Genomic DNA, 26,199 nt, shown 5'->3' on the forward strand with positions numbered 1-26,199 from the left:
CGATCAAGGAGTAACGCCTTCGCGATCAGTGATTATTTTCAGACTTAGACTTTGTGTGAACGTTCTGTCGTCATCCCGTTGGCCGCGGATTCGTTATTGAGCCCGAGAACATCGTCACTAGCGTCGCGAGTGCCGAACCGCTGTGATCAACTGTTAAGACTGTAATAATTCTATCATTGCAATAAACTACGCCTGTGTGTACTGTATCAATGGCTAATCCTCGAGAAGATTCATTTGACGCCCACAACCCCATTCCCAGTGATGATCCGACATATATATATATTATTCTAATGAAACATCAAGATTGGAATTCTTTTATGATATTTTCATTTTTATGATCTTTCAGTATTAATGCGAGAAATATCTCTATTTGATATATTTAGATATAATAAGAATATTACTTCTAATAAGTATCCTTGAATCCGTAATTACTGATCATTCATAAAATGGAATGCATTAAAACAATTAATTGCTAAGCGTTCATTAGCTACCATCATACCCAATTGAGATTATAAAATGAAAGTTGTAGGATCTTTTTAAGCAGAAATTTTTTTTAATACAAAGGATATTAACATAATGTTCGACATTCTTCCGAAATTGTTCTGTTTAAATCCAATGGAAAAAGCAGTAAATAATTTATAGAATTATATACAAATTTTAGAAGAAAAATTGATAGATAATGAGTTAATTTTGAAAATGCTCAGGTTTAAATGTTACTTGAAACAGATCGAAACTCCGTCACGTGTTCAATTAGAAATAGTAAAATTCTGATTCGTGAAGAGACGCGAATATTTCCAATCTCGTTCCTTTCGATCCTCCGACCTGTTCGTCTTAAGCGCACAATCTCCGTTATACCACCTTTAAACAATGATTCTAGCAACTAGAATCATTCGATCGTTAGAATCATTCGCGTACTTATGAGACTAGCCCCTGCTTTCAGTTACCGATTAAAAAGACATACTATTGTTCGTTGCAAATATCAGCTATCGTTCCTCAAAACCTGAGATTCTTTGAAATATTCCTACGCTAGAGATTCAACTGTACATAATTGTTCAAGGCTACAAGTTAGTTCGATCCTCGTGATGCAATGGATAATAATTCGATCGTCTGGAAAATAATTCTGGACGAGAGAATTCTCATTTAACCCTTGACGGTCGATGATTTTGTAAATCACGTACGATATCGTAATCAGGAATGAATTCTTTTATATTTTTAATCTTGAAATTACATAGGGCCAATACATATTAAGCTGAATCGCAAATAAATATTAAGGGAGTCTTAAGGAGTTATAATATCGACATTTCTTATCAATACGATAGTGATATAATAATGTGATATAGTACAGAGTGTTTCGTAACTGATGATTCTTCGTATTTTCGAGAAAATAAATTTTGAATATGTTTCGTGAATGTCGTGTGAACACGAGTTGACAAAGCTTCAGAATTTCATTCTCTCGAACGTCGTACGAAAATCTCTCGTTTTATATTTTCAACAGATCCTTTCACATAGTATTATTCTGTACCACTGGTTATTAACCACATTAACTAACCACTGGTTATCACAGTATCAATTACCAGACACCCTGTATAATACAGAATATTACTTCAAATATCCGTATAATGAAGCATTTCATTTTCTATAATTAATTATAATTAAGTTCGGCTGTTAAGGGTTAATACATTGTAACATAAGTGATCGTTATCGTAGAACTCCTAATTATAGGATGGAGTTAGATTAGACGTATAATGATGAACGAGGATCATCGAGCATTAATGTATTTAATTATAGAGATATTTAGCAGTTTATTTTTGTTCGGGGGATTCGTCGATGTGTGTGCAAATAAAAAGTAGAATTGTTTCTTATATTAAGGTTTATGGAAGTTTTATTCGGTGAATCAATCTTATGGACGTGAGTGTATACGCGAATGTATACGTGAGTGATGATTATGAATACTATGAATAGGTTTCTTCAGATTGATTGCGTTGTTATTGGCACAACGACGAACACTGATCGTCATACGACGGCACGATTTGCTTACAATATTCTTTCCTTTCTTTTTTTCTTCTTCTTAAACCATAGAAACAGTCAATTAGAGTTATTTTTTTTTTTAAATGTACGCACAACTCGTTTTAGATAGATAAAAGTCCAGTAGTTGGTGCTGAAGAAATTATAACAATAATTTAAAAAGTCTTCAAGCTTGGATTTTATTAATATTGTACGTTATTTAAAATCGTACAAAAAAATATAACGAATAGATAAATAATCGTTAAAAATACGTGGATAATCGTTCAAAAGATATAAAACTGTTTCTTTTCACAAAGACAAATTATCTAAACGTACTATTTTTTTAAATAAGATTTTGTTCAATATATTCCAGTGAAAAATGTTAAAAACATTAAAGGAATCAAAAATTTAAATCTCCCTAATTTATTATTTACGTAATTAATAAATTACGTAATTATTAATTTACGTAACATTTTCGATATTATTCTACGTAATATCTTTGAATATCAAATTAGCACCAACCGCTGAACGATTCGAACGTGCGTAACGCAAGTGAAAATTAGCATTAAAATTATAAAAGCTCTTAAAAGATAATAATAAAAATTATATAGGAACACGATTTCTAAGCTCGCTCTTTTTAGAATTAAGGCTTACAAATTCTTAAACGTAAACGATAAAAATAAAAATTAATGTAGGAGAATAGAAAAATAATATGTTCCGATTTTTTCTCGTACAAAAATCGTCAGACTGATCCGCTTGTAATATTGTTACTTCTAAAAAAACACGAATCCTCCTTCGTGTTTTTTAATTGAATTATTATTAAAAATCAGATAATTATCGTTGACAGGAGTGATAGTGTTGATGTCCATTGAAGTGTGTCTTATGGTAGCAAGGCAACGACCAGAAATGTTGGTCCCTTCCGAATTCTTCGCCTTGCTTGATAGTCTGAGGAAGATTCTGGCCGACAGTTTCCGGCAGGAACAAAACCAGTGCAGCGCCAAAAAAGGACACCGTGCTGATAATGAGCATTGGAAATCCCTCCCAAATTGCAGCCTAATGAACAAATATTAATTTATATGAGCAAAGGTTAAATACCATGAAAATCTGGTCAAAGTATTTCTCATTTAAAAAGTTTCATTAGAAAGTTTCAACCAATATAGTTTCATATCTTAAGTTATTCCATCATTTTTTATTTTAAATTTCAATTTTTTGATTAAAGATCAGTTAAAGAAAAGCGTTGGTTGCAACTTCCAAAACGGGCTTTCTAGAAAGTGAGAAATATTTTGATCAGATTTTTATAATATTTAACTTGTTCTAGAAAAAAACTATTTTACATTTTCATGAGAAAATTTACATGAGAACTTTTTCATAATTTCTAATAGCGCTTATTGTATTTTTTGGAATAAATTAAAGAGAAGTTGAACGTGGATGTACTTAGCGGTGTTTCAAAAATGTTGTAACAACAATAGTAGTATAAATATTTATTTACCGAGTCAGTGATATATGGCGCCAAAGAGTGTGCAACTATTCCGAAAATATGAATGAAAGATACGCCCTGCGATCTGACTGGCGTGGGCAGAAGTTCTACTGCATACTGAAGACCAACATTGGCTGCCATGTTCAGACAGAATCGCGACAATATTGACATTACTAATTTCGCGAGCACTGGGGAATAAATTAAAAAATACAAAATTAATCCTGGGTACACAATACTTGATTGTAAGTTTAATTAAAAATATAGTCCGATCGAAGCTTAATCAAAATCATTAAAATTTCACACAAACTTTAAACTTCTATAAATCTCCAAATTCTAGAAAACCAACATATAGAAAATTATTGCTTCTAAAATGTGCACACCTCTTTCAATTTCGCCACTAAATTAATTCCTAATAATTCCTAAATTCTAGCTCCATCAAAATAATTATTTTCCAAGATTAATACCTTCGAAGTTGCCAAAATTCTTTTACATTCATCATCAACTTAATTTCAGATTTTTCTCAATAATACGTCATTATAATCGTTTTAATTTTACTTTAATAAACAGATCGATATATTTACTGGAATGCAGCATAAGTTCAGCGATACTGAGTACACAGGTCATTGCCATCGTGAGAAATCCGCAGAGTCTACGACCCCATCGGTCGAGCAACAGGGCGAGTAATAACCCAGCTGGAAGTTCTGTGGCACAGGCGATCGAGAACGACACGAACACCGAGCTCTGGATAAGTTTTAATGAATACACGTGACCGTCGAACGAGATCAGGGTGAAACACCTACAAGATTGTATCGGTTATTTATGAAGGTTTTCTCGCAACATGAACTCGTATCTTATACTTGCCAGAATGCAACTAGAAGAATAGTGTTTCTCGCCAAATGTGGCGTTCTGAACAGATCGAGCAGCGTCGCTGATTCTTGAATTTTGTCCGGTGCCTCCATGTTACTCTGCAAGAATTTATTTCGAGAATAATTAACGAAAGATATAATACGAGTCGTGCCTTTAGCCCTTACACAGTTCAAAATTCATAACACACTGAAAAGAAATTTTATTTTCATTTTATTCGTCATTAATAGATAGCACGAACAGTGGCACTTTGCATTCTGTTTTATGGAATTAGTCGGCATGGCTTTTGATATCGAGATTTATTAATATAATGGGTGGTTGGTTGATTAAATACTTTTCTGATCCGAAATACAGTCGGGAACAAAACTAAGTGGATTAGTGGAGAAAATGTAAAAATTCATTTCAATCATTTGCTGAACTATCTGCATATTATTAGAAGGAAATATAATAAATAAAACTCAAGTATATGAGGCTGATACTAATTTGATTATACTTTCTTCACATCTATTTCCATTAACTATAGCAGCTTATTTTTATCCCCGATTGTACTTGTAAATTGTAAATATTTTATAATTTCTATATAAATTCCCAGATTTACTTCAAATTTTGTACGAGATCGATATAATACCACAATGGAATCGCGACAGTCAAGTTTCATTTCATATTTCATTTTTCATCGCGTTTCATTTTTAAAACCTGTTTATGCATGTTAAAATACATTCGCGAGTCTGTGTGTTTTCGACGTGAATCAAATATATCTGTCAGCACAGATTCAAGTACTGTACCGTATGATTTCGCGTAAGCTTTCTAGAATTCTATTTGATCGAACTTACGACGAATATATCGCAAATACGCGAGTCTGGATTTCTGCGATTGATCCTAGCTATTCTCCGTAGTTTCTCAACAACCTTGTCCATCATCCCGTTGGAAACGTACCAGCTTGAACAGAGCAAATACGAGTGATATGGATCGATAAGTAAATTTGCATAAATCTCAAAGCGCAAGTTGAGAATTCGAATAATCGAACGATTAGGAGTTTACTTACCGGGCGCTCTCGGGAAGAATCCACGGTGTGATAGCGACAGATAACAGCGGTATGGCAGTAACGTAAGTAAAATATCTCCAGTTCGCGATATAATAGGCTATCCATGGTAAAATTGTACTGGCCACTGCAAAGTATACGCCAAAGGCGATATTCACGACCAACGTTCGTTTCGAAACAGCCATATATTCGAGCACTGCGGGATAATTGATCGTCGATGACTCTCGGAATAACTGATTATTATATCAAGATACTTAACGACGATTATTCTTTATGTTGCAATAATAGAACATGGAAGATTTATCGAGTGAAACCGGTTATTATTAATATGGAGCAATTGATGACGAGCCGAATGAACGATACCATCAACATAATTGTAGGATAATTGTAAGATTATAAATATAATTCCGATTTTAAATTAATCCGTTTACTCTGCAAACGTGAATGTTCCGAGTTTGAGCTGGTCCGTATAACAAAAAGCGCTACATAATGCACGTGTTTTGCTTCTAACGTATTTAAACGAATTACGTGTTGAAAATTTTGTGATAATTTTCATTTCGAACGAATATACAGAGTGGTTGGTAACTGGTGGTACAAGCGGAAAGGGGGTGATTCTACGCGAAAAAAGAAGTCGAAAATATAGAATAAAAATTTTTCGTTCGAGGCTTTGTTTTCGAGAAAATCGACTTTGAATTTTCGCTCGATACGCGTGCACTTTATCGCGTCTCGTTATAACGGATCTCACTGTAGATCGTCGTCTCGATGGAAGAATTAAAAAAAAAATTTGTATTCTATATTTTCGACTTCTTTCCGCTTGTACCACCAGTTACCAACCACCTTGTATAACTCGATTTAAGAATATCAAGATATAACTATCCTCGACGACATGAAAATCGATGAAACGATCTTTAACAATAACAAAATCAATATATTCATCTCTGGTGGTGGCAAAAGCTCTTGAATCAAGAACTCGAACCGTATAGTTCAATCGAGTACAGCAACGTCAAAATTATCTTCGAGGAACAATTCATCAAAAATTTCTCACGCAACATCATCTTTCACGTGATAGAAACATTGACTTGATACTAACGTTATCTCTCGCGTGACTGAAACATTGGCTTATCGGTCGAACCTCTCGCACTTTCTACTTCGTAGAAGGCTTACCGATAATCAGAGGAATGTTGATACAGTTATCGAACGCCAGTCCAGTGAGAAACCTACAGACGGCGAATGACCAAAAACTATTTGCGCTGGCAGTGAAAATGGAGGCAAAAAGGGCGATACCATTGCAGAACATTAAAGCTGGGATACGACCCTTGTGATCGGCGATCCAACCGACTAGGAAACCACCGATGATGGATCCGCAGAAGAAGATGGCCTGCGCCGTCGATACGAGGTATTCTCGGTCGCATACCCAATCTAGCTAATCACCAAGGTTAAGAGTTAGTCAGCGAAAAACCAGATTCATATTTTTCAGAATATAATTTTAATCCTGCTGCGGTCTTCGAATTTTTATATCTCGATTCTGCTCGCAGTTCGATGAATGAAAGAGTTCTTTATGCTCTGAAAAAAACGTTCGCGTAAAATCGGACCGAGGAATCATCCGTACTAACAATTATCGTCTTATACTTTCTTTAAACTTAAGAAATTTACTATAACAAGGTTAGATTAGATCGGAAATGACCCAAAGAACGCAGCAGAAGTGTAAGAATTTCGAAGCATGCGATTCAGACAACGATGTGAATACTTCACCTCAGTTCCTATACTAGGATATGGAATCTGCGTAAAATTATACTCCCATTGAGTACATTTTATCGTTTTGTTTGTTTGGAAGCCCGATGAGCTCAGGCTCTTATCGCTCTTCAACAGCTCTGTGAAGTTTACGTCCTTCCGTTGACATTGTTCGTAATAAGGATAAACGTTCGTCACTGGAATCGCTATCTTAATCCTAAACACCCCATACGATAGATGATTGATCATTTTAATTATTAAAATAAGAACCAAAGTCCAGACAGAGTAATCCAAAAATATCTTGTATCTTATCGTGAAATTTTTCTACAATATTTTCTAATAATTTTCGAAATGTTCGAAAATTCGAGAAATTCCAGAAATCGCGATATCTCGCATATTTTTCACAATATTTTAAAGTCACTTTCTACGAACAATCAAAAATATTCCTTCATTATACATACTTACCTCTCTTCTTCGGTGAAATTCGAGTTTACTAATTCGTCTATCCTGCACCAGTGTTCCGTGGGAATAATCGTAATGAAAAATTGCGAGAAATACAGAAACGCGTACGTCGCGCCATAAGGTAGTAACGACAATAACAACAGCCATTGATATCTCCCGTAGTCACCGACATACGGCAGAACATCATCGAAACTTTCCAATCTTGGTCTCAATCGAGTCGCTTCAGTGGGCAATATAGAGTTACTCTTCTCGTCCTTCATTTCGCTGAAACAGAATCCATCCTTGATTTCCAGGCGTAGCAGTATAAAAGTCGTATAACAAAGTTTTCAGTCTTCTAGTCTTTGAAATAAATGTCATTCGGCAGTTCCTTTGATGTTTCACATTCTGTGATTCCAATTACAATGCTCCTTTCCTCTCACACAAACAGGAAATTATTTTCTGACAGAACGCAGGAACAATCTTACCCGTCATTCACGTTTTCCCCTTCCATAGTTCGAGCAGCAAAGTCTCAATTATGATTTTAGATTTTGAAAGGCAACGGAGATGAAAGAGGAGACCCGATATGCTGATCGAAAGACGTTCGGAAATGAACTGAAAGAACGAGCGAAGTCCGGCAACTGTTCGCTTTGTTTTCGATTCGGTTAAACGTTAAATTAAGTGTAAGTGTTTGCTCGAGTGCCGGCCAATTACTGTGCCGGGAGTCAAGTGAATCGTGACACGCGACTCGTTCAAATTGAATTGCATACGAACCACGCTCGCGAGATCATCTTTAAAAAGGGCTGATTCGGTATACGCGGCGATGTCAACGTGATATCTACATGTCTGAGGAAAGTTTCGACGAAAGAAATAGCCTCGAGTGCTGGTTAATGGTGTTCGAGTTATCGTTTGGATATCGATATTATAGATTTGCAAATGAGATAGAAGAACCGAAGGAAAGTTTGTCGACTCTGTCATATTTAATTAAATGCAGGAGAAAAATTGAATGGAATAATTTTCTGATTAATATTGTTTGTTTATTACTCGTAATCCTCTTACCCGGCGACTTAAGGGTGACTTCCGGTTACAGTGCTTAACTAAACTAAGTTTTCGATCAATATATTGAACTCTATTGGAAAATAACCGAGAAAATTTTAAGCCATCGAAGGCTAAGAACAAATGAAATAATTGAAGGTTTTTCAAACCTGTTTTAACACTAATATCAGGGATATAAGAAGATGGTACTTTTGATGTATCAACGCAATTATTTGATTATTTACCATTCGTTAAAACAGACGGTCTTAGGGACTGAGGTGGTTAATTAGATATTGAAAAATTAAAAGAACGATTTCCAAGTTAAAAGTAAAATAATATATCGATCTTTCGCAAAATTTTTATATCAAATTGTTCATTTTCGTATCAGATAGAGCAAAAGGTTAAACTGATATGTTTACTTGAAAATGGATTCAGGGAAATTAATCATTTGCCAATTAAATTTAAGCGAATACGTGAAACAATATTATCATATGGAATAAACACGGAAACGAAACAGCTGACAGAAAAACCATCGATTTCGAGACATCGATTAGAATGACTAATGTCATTGTCAGGAGCGAGAAAGTGGTCGAGTGCTCGAAATAACTGACCTGTTTGGAAAATACGACAACGAGAAACGTTCGTGTCTACGAGCCATCGTGTCTACATAATAAATACTTGCGTGTGTACGTCTACACAAATGGCGGCATTTTTAAAATCAAAAATAGAGTATATTACCCTTGATCGTCCAAACGAAACAATTGCTTATAATTACAAGACATTTGATACAGGACTTTGAGAAATCAATATGCTACAATTTGTTGGAAACATTTAGCTTGCACATAAATCACATATGAGCCAAACTCACGCGACTGATAACGTTACATTGCACTGAAACTGAGGACTCGATCGATTCTCAAAATTCCAAATACAATCTTTTAAATTAATTTTCATTCATTATCAAGAATCCAATCAAAATTTCTTTTTCCTAATTTATTAGTAACATTCTTAGGTAGAACTAATAATTATCGCTTCTCTTTTATAAACGATTATCAAAGCGAAAAATTAAATTCAGTCTATAGAAGAAAATGAATACAAAAGTTGAAACCCTTACCTGTCACCAAACGATTCTTCTATGTCTAATTAACGATAGTCTCACGACGTCAAAGTGAAAGTCCAAACTGATCGTTTCTCGTTGCTCTTTGTTCAAAATATCGATCACGATTAATCAGGCACTACCAACCACATCCACTAATATCACTGTCAGATCGATTAACAGCAAGGTATGAAATTAGTAATTAAGGGCACCCTCGATCAAACCATTTTTCTCTCTCAACGTCACACTAAATCATGTCAAATGTATCTTTCCGTTCCAAATGTCGTCGACTAACTTCCAACGAACAAAATGTCTCAATACACTAAGTTCGATACCTTCGTGTTCTTTGTGGAGATAACCGAAGAATTTTTCCGTTATTGTAGCATTTTCGTTGCTGCTTCTTAATTTAAAAGTAAAGAAATAAAATTAGTTTGAAAAAGCAATTAAAGTAATTCACGTAGGTTTCTTTGAAGACGGCGGAAAATCGATGATAAATAGAAATAGAAATAGAAATAGAAATAAAATAAAATAAAATAAAATAAAATAAAATAAAATAAAATCTGCGATTAAACGAATAATTAATACATGTTATTTCGAAAAGGAAATTGGCGATAAAATAGGCGAAAAACAGTTTCTATTAAAAAGGTTATACGAATAATCAACGCAGTTTGCTTCGAAGCAAAATTAGAATTGGCAATCGAGCGAATGATTGACGATTTATTTGGAAAAGTTAGCGGAATCAATGACTAAACAAGCGAGATTTCGTTAAACACACGATTTCCTTCGTAAAGAAAGAAAAAGTAGATTTGTTGATTACACGAATAATCGCTGCAGTTTATCTCAAAGAAGAAATAGCGCGGATGGTCAAACAGGCGAGAAACAAGGTTTCTCCGGGAAAAGAAAATAAAATAGCTGATCGAGTAAATAGTAAATACAATTTACCTTGAGAAAGAAGCAGACTCGAGCGATCAACACTGTTTCCCTCGAAGAAACGCTAAAATTAATGGTCAAACAATCAAAGTAAGTAATTTTTCTCGAGGATAAAGTAGGATCAGTAGTTAAATCAACAAGATTGATACAGCTTCCCTTCAAGAGACACTATGATCAATATTTATACAGGCAGTCACGGAATCTCCCTTTCGACTGATCCAATCATTGAGTGAAACGATTGTATTCGATGAAATTTTCCTCGAAGATGAAGCAGAGTCGCAGATCCTTACGTACACGACCGATCAAGTTTCCACGGCAATAAACCTAAATTCTCTGGCTAATTGAAAATATAAAGGAGACACGACCACATTTCCATTTAAAGAAATGCAATTGTTAGTTAAACAACGATAGGATTTTCTTATTCGAAAAGAGAGGAGAAAAACGTCCGATGTTCACGAAGTCTTGTACAAATATGAAGGGGAAACCGGCTCGCGTATCGCTGATATAGAAGCTTGCTTAGCGAAGACGAACACGATACTCGGTGACACGTGTTTGCCAATAAAAAAGGAGAGAATCGAAGAGAAACGGAACGAAAGGAAGAAACGTTGATTGACAGTGGAACCGGCGAAACTAGAAATAGTTTGGAAAACACGATTTTCCGATCGCGAACATCGAGGACCACGTGCTCGCGTTGCCATTGATCGAACTCCATTTAGGTTTGCGGCAAATCGTCGCAACAGCGACGTTGGTAGAACAGAGACACAGAGTTCTTCTGTCTCACAAAAAGCAAGGTGCATACATATGTATTTCTTTGTTTCTCCAAAGCATAGTGGCGCCACGCCGGAAACCGGTTGTCCGAAGCCAGCCATACTTTTCAATGGTGTTGAAATGAATTGTATTGTCGTCTTGTCGCGTACTAAAATTGCGATATATGGACGGTGTTAAAAATTGACGTTGAAACACAACTGATTTTTGCAATTTAAATAACGGATGTATTGAAACGAATTCAGTGGATTTTTCAGGTAAATTTGTCGTTTGTTTTACCGGGTTTGATCTTGGATCGACTCTAGTATATTTTTCATATTTAATTGAAATGGGGAATTGCGTTATGTTATTTGTTGATACTCTGTAGGTTAGAAATGTTAGCATCGTTATTTTAGAATTAATATTTACAAAAGGCATAAATGTAATTGAATTCTAAAGAGGATTAATTAAGAATGCTCAAGCTTTTTGTGAGATTGGTTTTTTCTTGCAAGCTACCTCTATAAATTAGACCTCTCCTGAAGGGACACGTAGTTTCGTCAACCGGTTTCTTCTAACAAGATTCGTAGAATTAGCTTTTTGCGAAGGGACTGATTTATGAATATTGTTTCTTCTGAAAAGACTGCTTTGTTACCATAAAAAATCAAGGACAGGTTTTCGTAGTTTATATTCACCGAAATATTCACACACACAATAATTTCGAACAGTACGATTAACAAATTACTAGATATGTCTGTACAAATCTCACCTTACGCTCGAAGATACAAGCAAAGCGAAAATTAAATTTCCAAAATCAAATATCAAGAACAGTAAATAACTATATGCAGAATATTCTTCTAGCGAAAGACAGACAGTCTCTACTCACTATGTACATACGAAGAGAAAGATACACACTACATTCCAAACACATGTCCAAACACAGGAATGACCTCGTAACTTACATAACACCACAACTGAAGAAATTACACCATATAACATTGAATGTGACGGATGTAATATGGCACATCAATTATCGAACAAAAAGTTTCATAAAATTCAAATTAAAAGAAATATGGGATCGCGAAACACACAACGGGTGTGCATAAGTTATGTACGTAACTTCCAACTTACACACATGCAATAGGTTTAACCGTTACTGGCGTTGATAATAACAGAAGCACAGTCATGGATCCGTTACCATGTCTAGCGTTGTTTCAACGAGTTTCATTCCCACTTGATTTAGTGTCGCTCCTAACCGCTGGTTCACGCAACAGAGAAGGATAAAATGAACCACGACAGATATACAATTACATACTTACGTACTATATGGTTCAAAGTCTATAAATAATATTGTAGACGGTATAATTAGAGGCCTTCTGTACTATTTCCGCACGCAGTAACGTCCTAAACGTATACACGGAAAACTTTAAATCGTAGCACAATTGAAGCCAGAAGAAATTTTAAAGTGAGCTAAAAAATGAAAAACAAGCCGAAGATTCAAGAATAACAGAATTACACTGGAAACTCTATTTGGGTGGGGGGGGCGGGGAGGGTGCGTTTGAAAATCGATCGCGTATTACGCGGTAGGTAGTAGTTGACTGATATGATTGGAGTAATAAATGTCATTACGGATTATTTGATATCACTTTTGAATAAAACTTTTTGAATAAAATTCAATGTCAAGATTTATTCATTATCGATACTTATCTTGTTTACAGTAGATTGTAGAATCGAGATATTCTGTTCGTAATTTTTTATGAAAATGTTCTTCGCTTTGATGAAGAATTTTTATTTTTAAAATGATATAAATGTGATATCTCGACGATATAAACGATGCTTTTCTTTATCTGTATATAAACTAAGCAACTTCTAGTTTTATAGATTTTTACACAGAGTTCGTCAAAATCATACGTAAGAAATATTTTCTTTAGATCTTGTACCGATTTACTGAATTACATATAGTAAATCATGCTAATATTTAATAACTAAATATAACTAGATATAAGTAATTATATTAAATAACAAACGGGATCACAATATTGTTTATGGGTACAGAGACCTTAGAAAAATTATGATCGTAGTCACGTAATTACATTGGTTCCTCAAGAATCCTGTCTATCTTGATAGATCATTAAGCAACGTGACTGGAATCGCATTGCGTCGTCGAAGGAAAATTTTTTATCTTTACTTTGTTGTATGAAAATGCTTTCACTGACTGTGTAGAGGTCGGACTGAGGGAAATCTGTGTTCGCTTCTGGTTTCCATAACAGTAGAACGATGGATCTTGAATAATAGATACATTTCTGTTATGTATTATAAACACGTAACTAAAGAGAATTCCATAATATTACCCAAAAACAGTTCATTCAATTTTAATTTCTGACTAGAAGAGACGAGAAATTCGCTAATGGAAAATTTTCATTTTTAAAATGCTTTACATTTATTAATACTCTTTTTTCGAAAACGATACTTATCGTACCATCTAATACTCAAAGATCAAAGCCTATCACAGTTTTCTGTTCCATCTTTTTTAAATGCTTAAAATATTGAACCTAAATTTAATATTTTTTATCATTTTATTAACACGAAATCTGTTATTAATTATTTACTGTAATATTGTACAAATATTTCAGTCTTCATTTTGCCATACTAATACATAGTGATCGTGATCTATCTTGATCATCTATCTTTTCCAAACTGATAATGTATTCCTTCATGGAATTTACCAGTTTCACTTCCTTATTGTACATTTATCACCTAGTATCGGTAACAGATTATGTTATACGTGTTTCGTCGGCAAAACAAACAGAACTAAAGGATCTAAGAATCGCTCAGTAAGTAACAATGCGATTATGGCTGATTTCAGACAATCTGCGGCATTAAATTTTCTCACGTTGTCTCGTAACGATCGTGATTTTCCTTCTGATCCTTCAGATTAAACGTCCTTGAACATCGTTAACTAAATCATGAATTTATAACGAACCCCATTTTTCATTATTTTTTAACAAGATTCCAAAAGATATGAAAAGTAGACAAAACGGAGAGTTTATCTGAACATAATATTTATCGAATAAATCGAAATTTTATTACACGTATTTAAATATTTAAATAATCTATCATTCGAGTGTGTAATTTGTAATTATAAAATTTTATAATTCGTAAACTCGTAGAAGGCAATTAAAAACTCATGAATACACAAGTGTGTGTCACTTCATGTATGTACTTGTTGTATCGGGTATTTGTGACATTCAAATAATAATATCTACATTTAGCTTTCGAAAATTAACTTGCTAATACGAAGCGTATTTACCTTCATATTTTATAATAAACTTAATTATTTCGTTAGCAATGAAACATGTGCGTCTCGCAGAAATGTAAAAAATCGTAGACAAATATAATGTTCCTAGTTTTACTTAACTTCTTAATTTTATTTACAATGATTATTGTAACGAAGTGTCTTCAAGTGGCAATAACTCAAATTTAATCCAATTTTTACGAACGCATAATCAAACTCGAATTTTATTCTTTAAGATATAGTTCATTCGAGTAACTCTGAAACGTAATTAATTAAAGCTTAGAAACGAAAGATTAAAAACATTTAATCCCCAATGGTGTATCTATTCCACTCTATATTAATATTAAAAAAAACATGCAAATTGGCGTCAAAAGATGTCAATATTTACAATCATAAAAATCGCCACGTTAAATCATCTTTTCATCTACTAATCCCACTCATAACAGCACACTCACCAAACAAACTATCAATGATCGCAAACGAGTCACAATGCCTTTCACATTTTACGTAAGCAAAAAAAGAATACAACGATCGTGATAGAAACTTTACAAGTGTCCCATTTACATATGTGCGTGTCTGTGTCAGGACTGCAATCAGTAAGATTAATCTCATCTGTCGTCGACAACATGCTTCTCCGCAACCTTACTAGTTGGCACCGAATAATGGTACAATCGTCTCGTAACATGTATGATTGATAACTCGTCACGCTAGAGAGGCATATTCATTACTCGTCGCTTCAGATTGCATCACGTTAATATTAATTAGCGACAGAAACTACGATAAAGGTCGCGAACTCTCGTATGTTGAACCTTAACATTGGGGCAGTGAACGATATTTATGGAGTAGAGATGATATAGCACTGCACGTACGTAGCTGTGCGCATAGCATCGGATTCCATTGACTGTTAAGGGAATTAAAATGAGAAGAGAGAAGAATTTTCCATAACGATGCTACTAAACGGTATCGAGAAGAATCATTTCGTCGATGGTCTACAATAAAAGATTATAATACGTACTTGAGGCGGATAAGTCTCCTACGTGAAAATTACATTGAAGAAGAAGAAGAGAAAGAGAGCGATATAGAACCATGCGTTCCTTCAAGAAAAAAGAAGAAAAAAACCGACTAGATGAAGTAAGTAGTTCGCAAAAATATAACGTATCGTACCTTCGTGACTTTCCATACGAAAGTCGTATTCAGCTCTCCGCGGCTCACCGAATTAAAAAAAAAAAATCGTGTTTGTAAGTGTGCTTTAGATACCGAAAAAAACAAGTTTTAAAAATCATGTGACAAGCGCATTTTTAAATCTGAGACGTTATCCTCTTTTGTTCTCCCGCCCCTGCCTTTTCTACGCCCGTCGAGATCGAATTCTCGCGATATTTTGCAATTCGTAGCTGCCTCTTTGGCACGAACAATTAATGTCACGTTTTTAGAGGATTAGACGCTGAAACTATTAAGAGCTGCTCGTCAGAATATTCCTTTTAATCTTTCACACGATGTAAACTTCCGTGGTAATCGACTTTGAAGTTTATTATCTCGTAATCTTTTCATCGAATTTTAATCCTTTTAGGTTTAAATCTGCCGAGTTTCTGAGCACTGCGTACACATGCAAGCAAAATTTCTCTGAGAAGCGGAAAACTTCGAAATTTTTGTATTTATCTATAACGGCATTGTTTTGCATTTGTATTTGTATTTATCTAAATTTCAAGAATGTCTGAAAGTTGCGAAAATTAAGACATCGATATTTTCTTGGTTGCTTGTGGTAGCTGGTATGGCAAAGTAAGTGTACGAAATTTCTGGGATCTATGGGAAAATTCTCGTTTAGCAGTTACGCGTAGGAAAACTTTCAGAAGCAATCGTAATTAATAAATTGACAGTGGAAAAAGTAATTGGCCGATCGCGAATGGTTTTTCCACGCTTATTATAGCTTTAAATCGCGTTACATCTACAATTAGTCTTGAATTGTACCTCCGTAAAAACAAAAACATGTTTCTCCACTGTAACAGCACGAACGACTCCCACGCATACGTCGAATACTCGCTGCGATTCGAATTCCAGGTATTTGTAGCTCGACGATATTTCTCGAAACACTCTGAAATTGGAATATTCTTCGCGCATTTCTAAGATTCTCCAAGAAGAGATTTCAAGCACTTCTAGGGAGAAATTTCTTGGAAGATTATCTCTGTACTCTTTATGAACATAACGTGAACTTGGCATTATAATATACAGCATGTTGAATGCTGAAATTATCGATTTTATATACAGATTGTTACGACCGTTCGCGGAGAGACGTTGTTGGAATAAACTGTGATTTATAACTTGTTATATCGGTGTCTTATTCAATTCAATAACGCACACAAATACAAAGGAAGGGTATTGCAGATTTATGGAGATTATGGAGAAAGATATTAAATTTGTCAATAAATGCTTTGTTACAGTTGGTACGACCGTTCGCGGAGAGATGCGGTCGCGAGGACGCGTCAGCGAGAGGCGTAAATTCTCGCGACGACTATGTTAATCGACGCCGCGAAATAGTCGTTCCCCTGTTTCGGTTAAGACAACAGAGGTGGTTTAATGAATGTAACACTGTATTAACAGGTTAACATAGAATGATATATTTTACAATAATATGATGAATATGTTACAGAAATTTGACTCGACTTTACGATATCTCTAGATAAATTCGTTTGCTCGTCAGATTTGTCGAAGTGTCACGTTTGACTCGTCAGAAGGAACTGATCCCCTTCGATTATTCCTTTGTCTCATTTGGAAGATGACCCCCACTATGCTCGGGTCACGCCACCGCTCGCGCCTATGATCACGTATGCCTCTTCTTGCGTGAAAAACGTAACGGTCAAAAATCGACGTTTCTAGAGCTCGCTGCTTGGCAACAACTATGCTCTCGTCGATACATTGTATATGATCCGACGGGCAGATAGGGCGGTCTGCCTGCGACACTGTAGGGCCGCGAGCGACGGTTAGAAAATACAGCCTGTGGTAAGCCTCGTGGCGTAACACAGATTTTACGTTAATTTTATTCGAAAGATTTAGGTCAAATTTTTCCTTCGAAGAAGATTTTTCTGTTTTCAAAAGCGATTTTCCATCATTAATCGAAATATCATTTTTGCAATGGCTTGCTAGTGGGATTACGTGTTAAAACGTTCAGCTTTAAAGAGGATTATCTCCATCTCGGCGAGACTAGGCTCTCTAAAAATTGATGAATCCTGTACGGACAATATCTATAGTAAGCAACGCGTCGTCAAAACTTCAAAATATTATTACCCCGCTTTTACGTCGCAGATGTCGACAAAAATATTAATGAGATTTCCTAAGATAATCTCATACTTATTTGTATCGTTAATTCAATCGACTAAGGAACAAGTGGTGAAGAACTATTAGCAGAATCCAGGGAAGGTTTTACTGGCAAGTTTTATTACAAAACATTTAAGAACGATTTACATCATAATAAAAATAATCGCGCTATCTCGTCGCGTGACATGCGCACGAGGTCTCTGAGATTGCTAATCGATCTACAAATACTTACACGTACATATGTACAAAACTCGTGGCCATACACCACGTTGTCCATATTATTTTCATCTCGTTAATATATTTTGTATATTTATGATGTTATTATTTTACTAGTATAACGATTATTGCACTATATTCTATAAGATGGAGCTTTTGTACGAACAATTTCAGGAACTTTTATAACAAAGGAAAGTACTAATTTTTAACATTAACTACCCACGACAATTTACGACTATTATTTTAACCTACGTTCTTACTCTAATTTTTATTCGCTCGCCTAATGATTGAATTTTTAATCAATCATTGTTGATGAAAAATTGCGATGATAATTGCATTGCGGATCTTTATGCAAATGCATATTTTCGTGGATACAATAATACAATTGAAAGATTTGATACAATCGAAAGGACTTGGGCAAAAGTATGTTTCTATCCATTAAATATCATCGATAGTGCTGTACTTTCGGATATTTTACAAAATTTTGCGTCATACGCATTCTATAAATTTTCGTATCTTCGAATCATCCATAATTGCATAAAAATCCGCTGTTTTGTGATAATGAATATTAATGACGGTGGAATTTAAGATTCCTGGATTCAGTAACTTGTCTTACTCTAATACATGTATTGCACGTTTTTGGAAGACTAAAGATTCTTTGCTCGAGATCAACGCGACAAATATTGTACTTCGTTTCGCTACAGCCTTTCGACCTCTGTGATCGAGTTTTCGCTTTTCCTCGATTTTATACTCGATCTCCGTAGCATGCTACTCCTTAAAGGTTCACCGCGAAGCGCGCTCTCATCGAATTCCTCGCACTGCATCTAGAAAATGATCGGAACATGGCGACCGGTGGTGTCTCCTCGTCCTCGCGTTTCCTGTCAAAACATTGCGTTTAAAAATATTGAATCCAATCGCTTAAAGATTTGAATAACTTCCCAACTCGATCCTTCTCTTCTGTTCAAAAGATTTAAAAAGCATTTGAAGAAAGAAGATAGTCCAGTTTTCTTTTGAGAGATTTAACAGATTTTAAGAAGAAAGTAATACGAAAGCATACGAAGATGTAGATCTAATAGAATGCTTGAGAATCTTGAACTTGGAGCTTGAAGATCTGTGAATATCTTTGAAAAAAGGAGACCGAAAGTTCCTTTATGTGATTTTACCTTCCGATACAAGGTACATCCCACATCTTCTGATCTTTTCCAAAATCCTCGCCGTCCTGCAGCGTCTGCGGAAGATCCTTATTCAATGTTTCCGGCAAAAAGAGAGTCAGAAGACCGCCCATAATTCCGAGTGTGCCCAGCACAAGAAGAGGTAGGAACGAGGACACAACATTGAGATAGACTACGAAGGGTGCGAGGATACTAGCAACGTATCCCATTATATGTATCAAAGCTACACCCTGAGCTCTAACCACAGTTGGTAATACTTCAGCCGCATATTGGAGACCGATATTGTATGAAATGTTTATTCAAAATCTACCGAGAATTGCCAGAGAAGCTGTATATATACCTGAAAAAAAAATTTTAGCATTAGTTTTTAATTCTAATTTTTCATGAAATAATTTTAGAAAATTTTAAGGAATAAAAAGGGAAGAAATTATTTTATCTGTCTGTAATTTGTCTGGTTGTCTGCAATAGTTGATACAAGCATTTTCTAAGCTTAATATAAGCATGCTTAGCTCTAAGCTAAGCACAAGCAATAAACTTCTTATCTATAAAACGTTAATCTAACCAATTTGAATCTAAGGGATTGTATTATGGATTACGGCTACTGAAAGTCATATAGCACTGCTGGAGCGCTGAAGCCCATCATTTTGAGGACTATTGCCAACGCCCTTTGATATATGCGGAAATACGAAGCGATCTTATGATCAAAGCAGTAGAAGGGGAAATAAAATATCTATACAACGGATACATGATAGGGCTTGGAAACTATTCTAGCAATGTAGCAAATAATCTACAAGCATTTGCATGTTATAAATATTCCAAAATATACATTTTCTTCCTTTCAAAAAGCACAATGTTATACGAATGAAAAATATTCGTCTGATTAAGTCAGAATTATCGACTTAGGTTATTTAGAAGATTGATCAGTAATATAGAAGGGTGAATATATAAAAACGAAATGTACGAACTATTGGAAACGGCAGAAGCCCAGATGCTGAAGATACCAGAAATGACGAGGGAACCACACGCTAGCCATCTTCTGCCCCATCGATCAAGAACGAGCGTGAGGAACGTGTCAGCAGGCAGCTCGGTTGCTGCAGCAATCGTGAACGTAACAAACACGTCCAGGCCTAAATTATCGACGTTTCGTACGTGACCATCGAACACCAAAGAAATCGCCATCCTATATTTCGTAAAACAATTTCATATGATGAAGAAAAGCACGCTATCATATTTCATGTGAGAAGCAAATTCCTTGCTTCAGAAATGAAGTATTTTTAGACAAAAGATATAAAACTGTTCGTGAGATTTTTACAAGATACAATTCCGATTTTACGTCAATCTATTTGATATCTGTTTAATAGCGATACGAACCAAATAACAATAAATAGAATCGTGATATTCCGTAGTCGTGGCGTTCTAAATAGATCCAACACGGAGTACGTTTTGTCTGCTTCCTCCTCTTTGCAGATTCTGGCACAGGTTTCCTGTTATTAGCAAATTTTTAACTAGTTAATGTCGTTTGTCTGTTTTTCTTACAAATTTATGTGAATCTGTTATGTGTACAAAGATTACGATAAAATCCGGAAGAAAGTTTATGTTATATTTGTATGAGACGATCCTTTCGAAATAGTTTACTTGGACGTTCGCAAATTTTTTCATTTTACTTTATAAAACATGAAACCTCTGAAAGTCGATTATCTCCTTATATCGTACATTAATGTTAATATTGCCATGATCTATTCATAGACTGAGCAGTTTCCAAATGTTTAATCTATTTGTATAAAAATTTTCAAAGATAAAAACAATATACAAATTCAATAAATAACATTACAGAAATAGACAATAACAGACAATAACAGAAATTGACAGCAATTTATCGCTGGCAATTTAGGTGATGAATAAGATATAAAATTACTAGGTTGTAAACAAATTTTCATTACGTAAAAGACCCAATTAGACTTCTATTCAAAGAAAATGATTATATGATATGCTTAAAGGCATATAAATTGGTATTTATAGAACGCACATAAAGCAGGAAAGATCATAAAAGTAGAAAATACGGAAAAGATTGCGGTAATCGGTTTATTTACCCGGAATCGTCTATAGATGTCATCGGGCACCTTGGTGCCGTTGATTCGCTCGAATTTACCAAGGATTTTAATGGCCCTGTCTATCTGACCTTGGCTGACCAGCCATCGAGCGCTTTCCGGTATCAACCATGGCGTACCTACGGCTAGAACAAGAGGAACTGAGGTGACAATACAGGTCATCCTCCAGTCGGCCAAATAATAGGCGATCCAGGGTAGAATGCAAGTTGCAAATGTGAAGAATATTGCGATCGACATATTCGCCACGAATGTCCTCCACTTTGGTCCAACGTATTCTAATACTGGAATAAAAAACATAATATTTAGAAGAATCATCTGTGAAAGAAATATTCTGTGAATAAAGAATGGAACAATATATTAGGTTGTCGCAGAAATTTCTTTCGTCTCGTAAGGAGATAATAGACGCATACTATTTTTTGTTTTATATTATTTTATTGAATTATATTCATTGGGACAAAATAGATCATACGTAATTCAATAAAATAATATAAAACGAAAGAAACTTTTGGGGCAACTTAACGCAATATGAAGAAGAAAAATTTGAGTTACAAATATATAAAAAGTAGATATACAATATATAGATTAATTTAACAAACGTGTTTAATTCTACGATTAAATCGTGTTTAGATCTAATAACAAGGACTTTAATAATTTCCCGATGATTGTTCAAGCCCATTTAAATTTCCGTAAGTGTTTCGATACTTATCGACAAGAATACGTTTCTATTTACGAATTATACAGGGTAGTTGGTAACTGGTGGTACACGCGGAAAGGGGATGATTCTACGTGAAAAAAGAAGTCGAAAATATAGAATAAAAATTTTTCGTTTGAGGCTTTGTTTTCGAGAAAATCGACTTTGAATCTTCGCTCGGTACGCGTGCACTTTATCACGTCTCGTTATAACGGATCTCACTGTAGATCGTTGTCTCAATTGACGTTATTTTTAAAATTTTTTAAATTTTTAAATTTTTAAATTTTTAAATATTTAAATTTTTATTCTATATTTTCGACTTCTTTTTTCGCGTAGAATCACCCCCTTTCCGCTTGTACCACCAATTACCAATCACCCTGTATTTCTTAAAGATACAAAAGGTAGAATCACGCGTAACTAGCAATATCATAAATTAACTGTGAATAAACGGATCGTTAGAGTCAAAGGATCATTTACATAATTCAAACACGAGCGTGTGTTACCTTGTTAAGCTATTTATGGTAGATATTGAAAGATCGATAAGCCTGAGATACATATTTATGTCGAAACGAACATTCTCTACGGAAAGTCGAGTCTAATTCGATGAAAACAATTGACTTCCTGAACGAACATATCGATATATATCCACAGTGCAATGACAAGTAAATATTACTCTATTTTCGTACAAGAAAACAGATTAAAACGATGAGAAGTTATCTTGAACAATTGAACTGATCTTCGCGATGAATGAATCTCGCAATTTCAGGAATACGTAGACGAAATTAATGTCTGGTGCGTATACGTCCAATAAATTAGAAACGCAAGGTTGTAACTCTTTAATCGCATAACAGGACAAGATGCGATAAACACGTGGAAATATATCATAGTGAACAACATCTATTTGTAGTTGCCGTAAAATAGGGAGTAATTGCTCTTAATGAAGCAACCGTGTTAGCCACTTAATAGTGGCTTGCTTCTAATCCGGAATCACCTTCAATTAGTCGTAACTAGTGGCTTCCTGATAATTACCGCTCAGTGGTTGTTTCTTTTTTTCTTTTTTTTTTTTTGCTTTATTATAATTGCGATGCTCGAACCATGTTTACCATGGAACTCGCTTCCTTACTTAAGATCACTTTGTACCATTGATTTTTACTTTTCATGCTTCATAATGAACCAATTTATAATTCATAATAAACCAAAATGACGAACGTTCGTTTAAATCACGAGTTTCAGATATTTCTATTCTCTAAAATTACCTGAATTAATTTTTATTAAATAAAATAGCTATAGGATAATTCCACAAATCAGATATTTTGAGCAGATATCTCGGAATTTCCTGTTTAATTCGCCGTAAATTTTCCCAATACGCTCTGGACCTCCTACATATATATAACGTGTCTATACATAACTGTTAATTCATCATTTTCTCGTAATTCTAACAAACAATGCTTAAAAACTTTAACTACATTTTGGATTATTATCTCGCACGAATAAATTTTAAGCTATTAATCGCTTTCCTGAAAATCTGGGTTGGTTATCAGCTTCGGTACGAGACCATCGAGTAACTCCGGTACGCATGAACGGAAATAATCTCCCAGTTATATCCAAATGTTTAATAATTTTCTACATAGAAATTTAATGAAAAATAAGAATAGAAGAACCTCGCATTACAAAAATCAACTTCCATGAAATCTAAATATTATTTATGCTGTCTGTAATTTTCAACATCTTCTTTCGCAAATCATCATCACCATCATCATCATCACCATTGCGAAAGCCATTCTAAAATATATGTATCATTAATTTAATAGAAAATAAGAGTAGAAGAACCTCACGTTATAAAAATCAATATTCATAAAACCAACAAAATATCGTTTTTTAAATATATGTATCATTCAGTTTGTATTGCCTTTACAACGCGTAGATAGGGCGAGGAGATCTCTTCTGAAGACGAGATATTATTCTCATAGAAAGGATACAGAAAGGAGAAGAAGACGTAAAGAAGCTTCTCTGAGACCACTCGTTTCATCACTTCGCCTCTCAAGGTTTACTGCCTTTAACATTACATTATTCGCGCAGAAAAAGTATTCGCTTTTCTCCCAGCTGTTTCCGTCACCCTGTAATTTCATATCGTGTTACCGTTCGATCAAAAGCGACAACTCATTTATTGTAAACGAAGATTCCGTGCGGCACAGTTAGCAAAGATAAATTACAGACGATCGTATTAATAATAATAATCTGACCGATATCTCGCAATGCGACCAATCGATAAACGCGAGCACCGTCCAACGCAAGGACGTTGTTAACGTTTTGAAACTGATTAACGTTCGTTCTCTTCTTTCTTTTCTTTCGTTTCTTCCTTCTCGCCTGTTGGCTCGTAAAAGTATCTTAGCATTTATAGACATTTTTTATTTATTTATATTTATTATATATGATGGTATCATAATTAGTACAACAAAGTATTATTACGTTTCTGTTATATATTCATGAATATATTGCAATTTCATTAGGACCGTAATAAAGTCATATAATAATTATATCGAATATGACGTCAGAATTATAAATACGGTTATTATAATGCAGAGTTTCAATTAAGTAAATTTAAAAATCTATATACAAAATACAAAATTATTTAGCGTAATTATATATTTCACAGTAATTACAAAAATATTTAATTATAAAAATAGTCAAACATTTATTATATTAATAAATCCCGATATTTGATAACCATTTATTACATGTTTAAGATAACTATTTATGCTGTATATTTGTACTAAATAAATGTTTGCATTAAATATCTCGTAACTTCTATGTGCATCTTCAGAAATGCTTCAAACTTTACCAATATAATCATTACAATGCTAATGAAATTTCAGAATGTTTTATATAACACATATTCTACATACATATAAATTTTCTGTGGCAAATATGTAAATGCTTTTATAAACTACTAGGTTTATACGCTTTGCAGTCTCATATTTTCCTCCCACTGTTAGCATTATCTGCAGTTTGTATGTGAGTTGTATGAAGTTGATCGAATTCTACGCTTTCAACGAGCTGGTCGAGTGAGGTTCTGCTTGAATAAGTTATAAATCCTGGCAGGAAGAAAGGCACGTGTTATTGATATCGACTGGTTAGCTGGAATGTTGAATAGGAATTTAAAGAACCAACTCAAACTTTATCGATAATAAAATACGGAAAATATGACTGCAAATAATACATGAAAAATAATGGAAATATTCTATAGGATATTTGAATGTTTATTACAGAATTTTAATAATAATATGGAACATAAAGAAGAAAGAAATTCGATGATACTAAATAATGATGATACTGAAAATTTCAGTGATTTTTATTAATATAAAATTAACATTAATATAAATAAAAACAAAATCTATTATAAATGATATAGACGAACTTTTTAACTAAATATCGTTAGAAAGAAAAGTGACACAAGTATACATACGAAACAATACAAAAAATCCGCATCTATCTAGAGAAATTTGTTATGAATTTCAAAGTCTGTATAAATACGTATACTAATACATAAAGCTTCTAAAGCTCTAAAGTTTTAATGTTTAAAAAAAAGTACAAAAATATTTCTATTAAAATATATATGATATTTTCCATTAAAATATATATGATATTTTCTACGCAGTTTCTACAATTAAGGATTTCCTCGTTCCCATCGATTTTCCTCTAGTTGTGAGACCCTCGGATAATCACGTCCCTTTCATTTTATCTTCGCTACGCTCGATTATAAATACGGAACTGAATATAGAATTATTTGCAAATCAATGAATCCGATGATGTAATTTGTTACGCGCTCGAAACGAATTAGTATCACTTATCTTAGTTTCAATCAATACCTCACTTTCTCAAGTCATTGATTAAAATACGATTTACACTCGTACAGATCGAGCCTTCTTTCTCAATATTTCCGTCGAATATTCGTGATCAATCGTTTAATCGACCTTGATAATTAGAATAGAAATAAGAAAATTCGAACGCCAAATCATTAACGAACCAGCCACTTGCTCACGAATCTCG

At 34.3% G+C, this 26,199-nt stretch overlaps 2 protein-coding genes across 8 annotated transcripts; both read right to left on the reverse strand.

Moving 5' to 3' along the window:
- Nucleotides 1–1,182: 1,182 nt before the first annotated feature.
- Nucleotides 1,183–12,560, reverse strand: LOC117162869 (carcinine transporter-like). 7 transcript variants are annotated; one of them, XM_076627374.1, is made up of 11 exons: nucleotides 10,630–11,082; nucleotides 9,706–10,087; nucleotides 7,584–7,844; nucleotides 7,140–7,335; nucleotides 6,552–6,810; nucleotides 5,391–5,583; nucleotides 5,179–5,284; nucleotides 4,343–4,446; nucleotides 4,063–4,277; nucleotides 3,494–3,669; nucleotides 1,183–3,057 (listed from the first exon to the last, which is right to left on the reverse strand). In XM_076627374.1, exons 3-11 carry the CDS (start codon nucleotides 7,838–7,840, stop codon nucleotides 2,839–2,841), a joined length of 1,725 nt encoding a protein of 574 aa, XP_076483489.1. In that variant the 5' UTR covers nucleotides 7,841–7,844; nucleotides 9,706–10,087; nucleotides 10,630–11,082; the 3' UTR covers nucleotides 1,183–2,838. The 7 variants fall into 7 exon arrangements, with proteins under 7 accessions (XP_076483489.1, XP_076483487.1, XP_076483491.1 ...); XM_076627372.1 differs by lacking the exons at nucleotides 9,706–10,087; nucleotides 10,630–11,082 and adding an exon at nucleotides 12,490–12,560; XM_076627376.1 differs by lacking the exons at nucleotides 9,706–10,087; nucleotides 10,630–11,082 and adding an exon at nucleotides 12,321–12,400 and having other exon boundaries at nucleotides 5,391–5,514.
- Nucleotides 12,561–18,705: 6,145 nt separating this feature from the next.
- Nucleotides 18,706–19,586, reverse strand: LOC117162870 (organic cation transporter protein-like). The gene is made up of 2 exons (XM_033344861.2): nucleotides 19,342–19,586; nucleotides 18,706–19,056 (listed from the first exon to the last, which is right to left on the reverse strand). The coding sequence occupies exons 1-2, from the start codon at nucleotides 19,557–19,559 to the stop codon at nucleotides 18,954–18,956; spliced, it is 321 nt and encodes a 106-aa protein (XP_033200752.2). The 5' UTR covers nucleotides 19,560–19,586; the 3' UTR covers nucleotides 18,706–18,953.
- Nucleotides 19,587–26,199: the final 6,613 nt, after the last annotated feature.

Source organism: Bombus vancouverensis, unplaced genomic scaffold (assembly GCF_051014615.1).
Source record: "Bombus vancouverensis nearcticus unplaced genomic scaffold, iyBomVanc1_principal scaffold0062, whole genome shotgun sequence".
NCBI lineage: Eukaryota > Metazoa > Arthropoda > Insecta > Hymenoptera > Apidae > Bombus > Bombus vancouverensis.

Bases quoted from the DNA above. Each gene is read 5' to 3' on its own strand.
- LOC117162869 (XM_076627371.1), bottom strand. From the start codon at position 12,385: ATGTGCCATATTACATCCGTCACATTCAATGTTATATGGTGTAATTTC. The intron at 7,845-12,320 runs GTAAGTTACGAG...ATTCTGTTTCAG, and splicing joins TTCTTCAGTTGTGGTGTTAT to CGAAATGAAGGACGAGAAGA. The intron at 4,278-4,342 runs GCAAGTATAAGA...ACAATCTTGTAG, and splicing joins ATTCTTCTAGTTGCATTCTG to GTGTTTCACCCTGATCTCGT.
- LOC117162870 (XM_033344861.2), bottom strand. From the start codon at position 19,559: ATGGGATACGTTGCTAGTATCCTCGCACCCTTCGTAGTCTATCTCAAT. The intron at 19,057-19,341 runs GTAAAATCACAT...ATGTTTTGACAG, and splicing joins GATGTACCTTGTATCGGAAG to GAAACGCGAGGACGAGGAGA.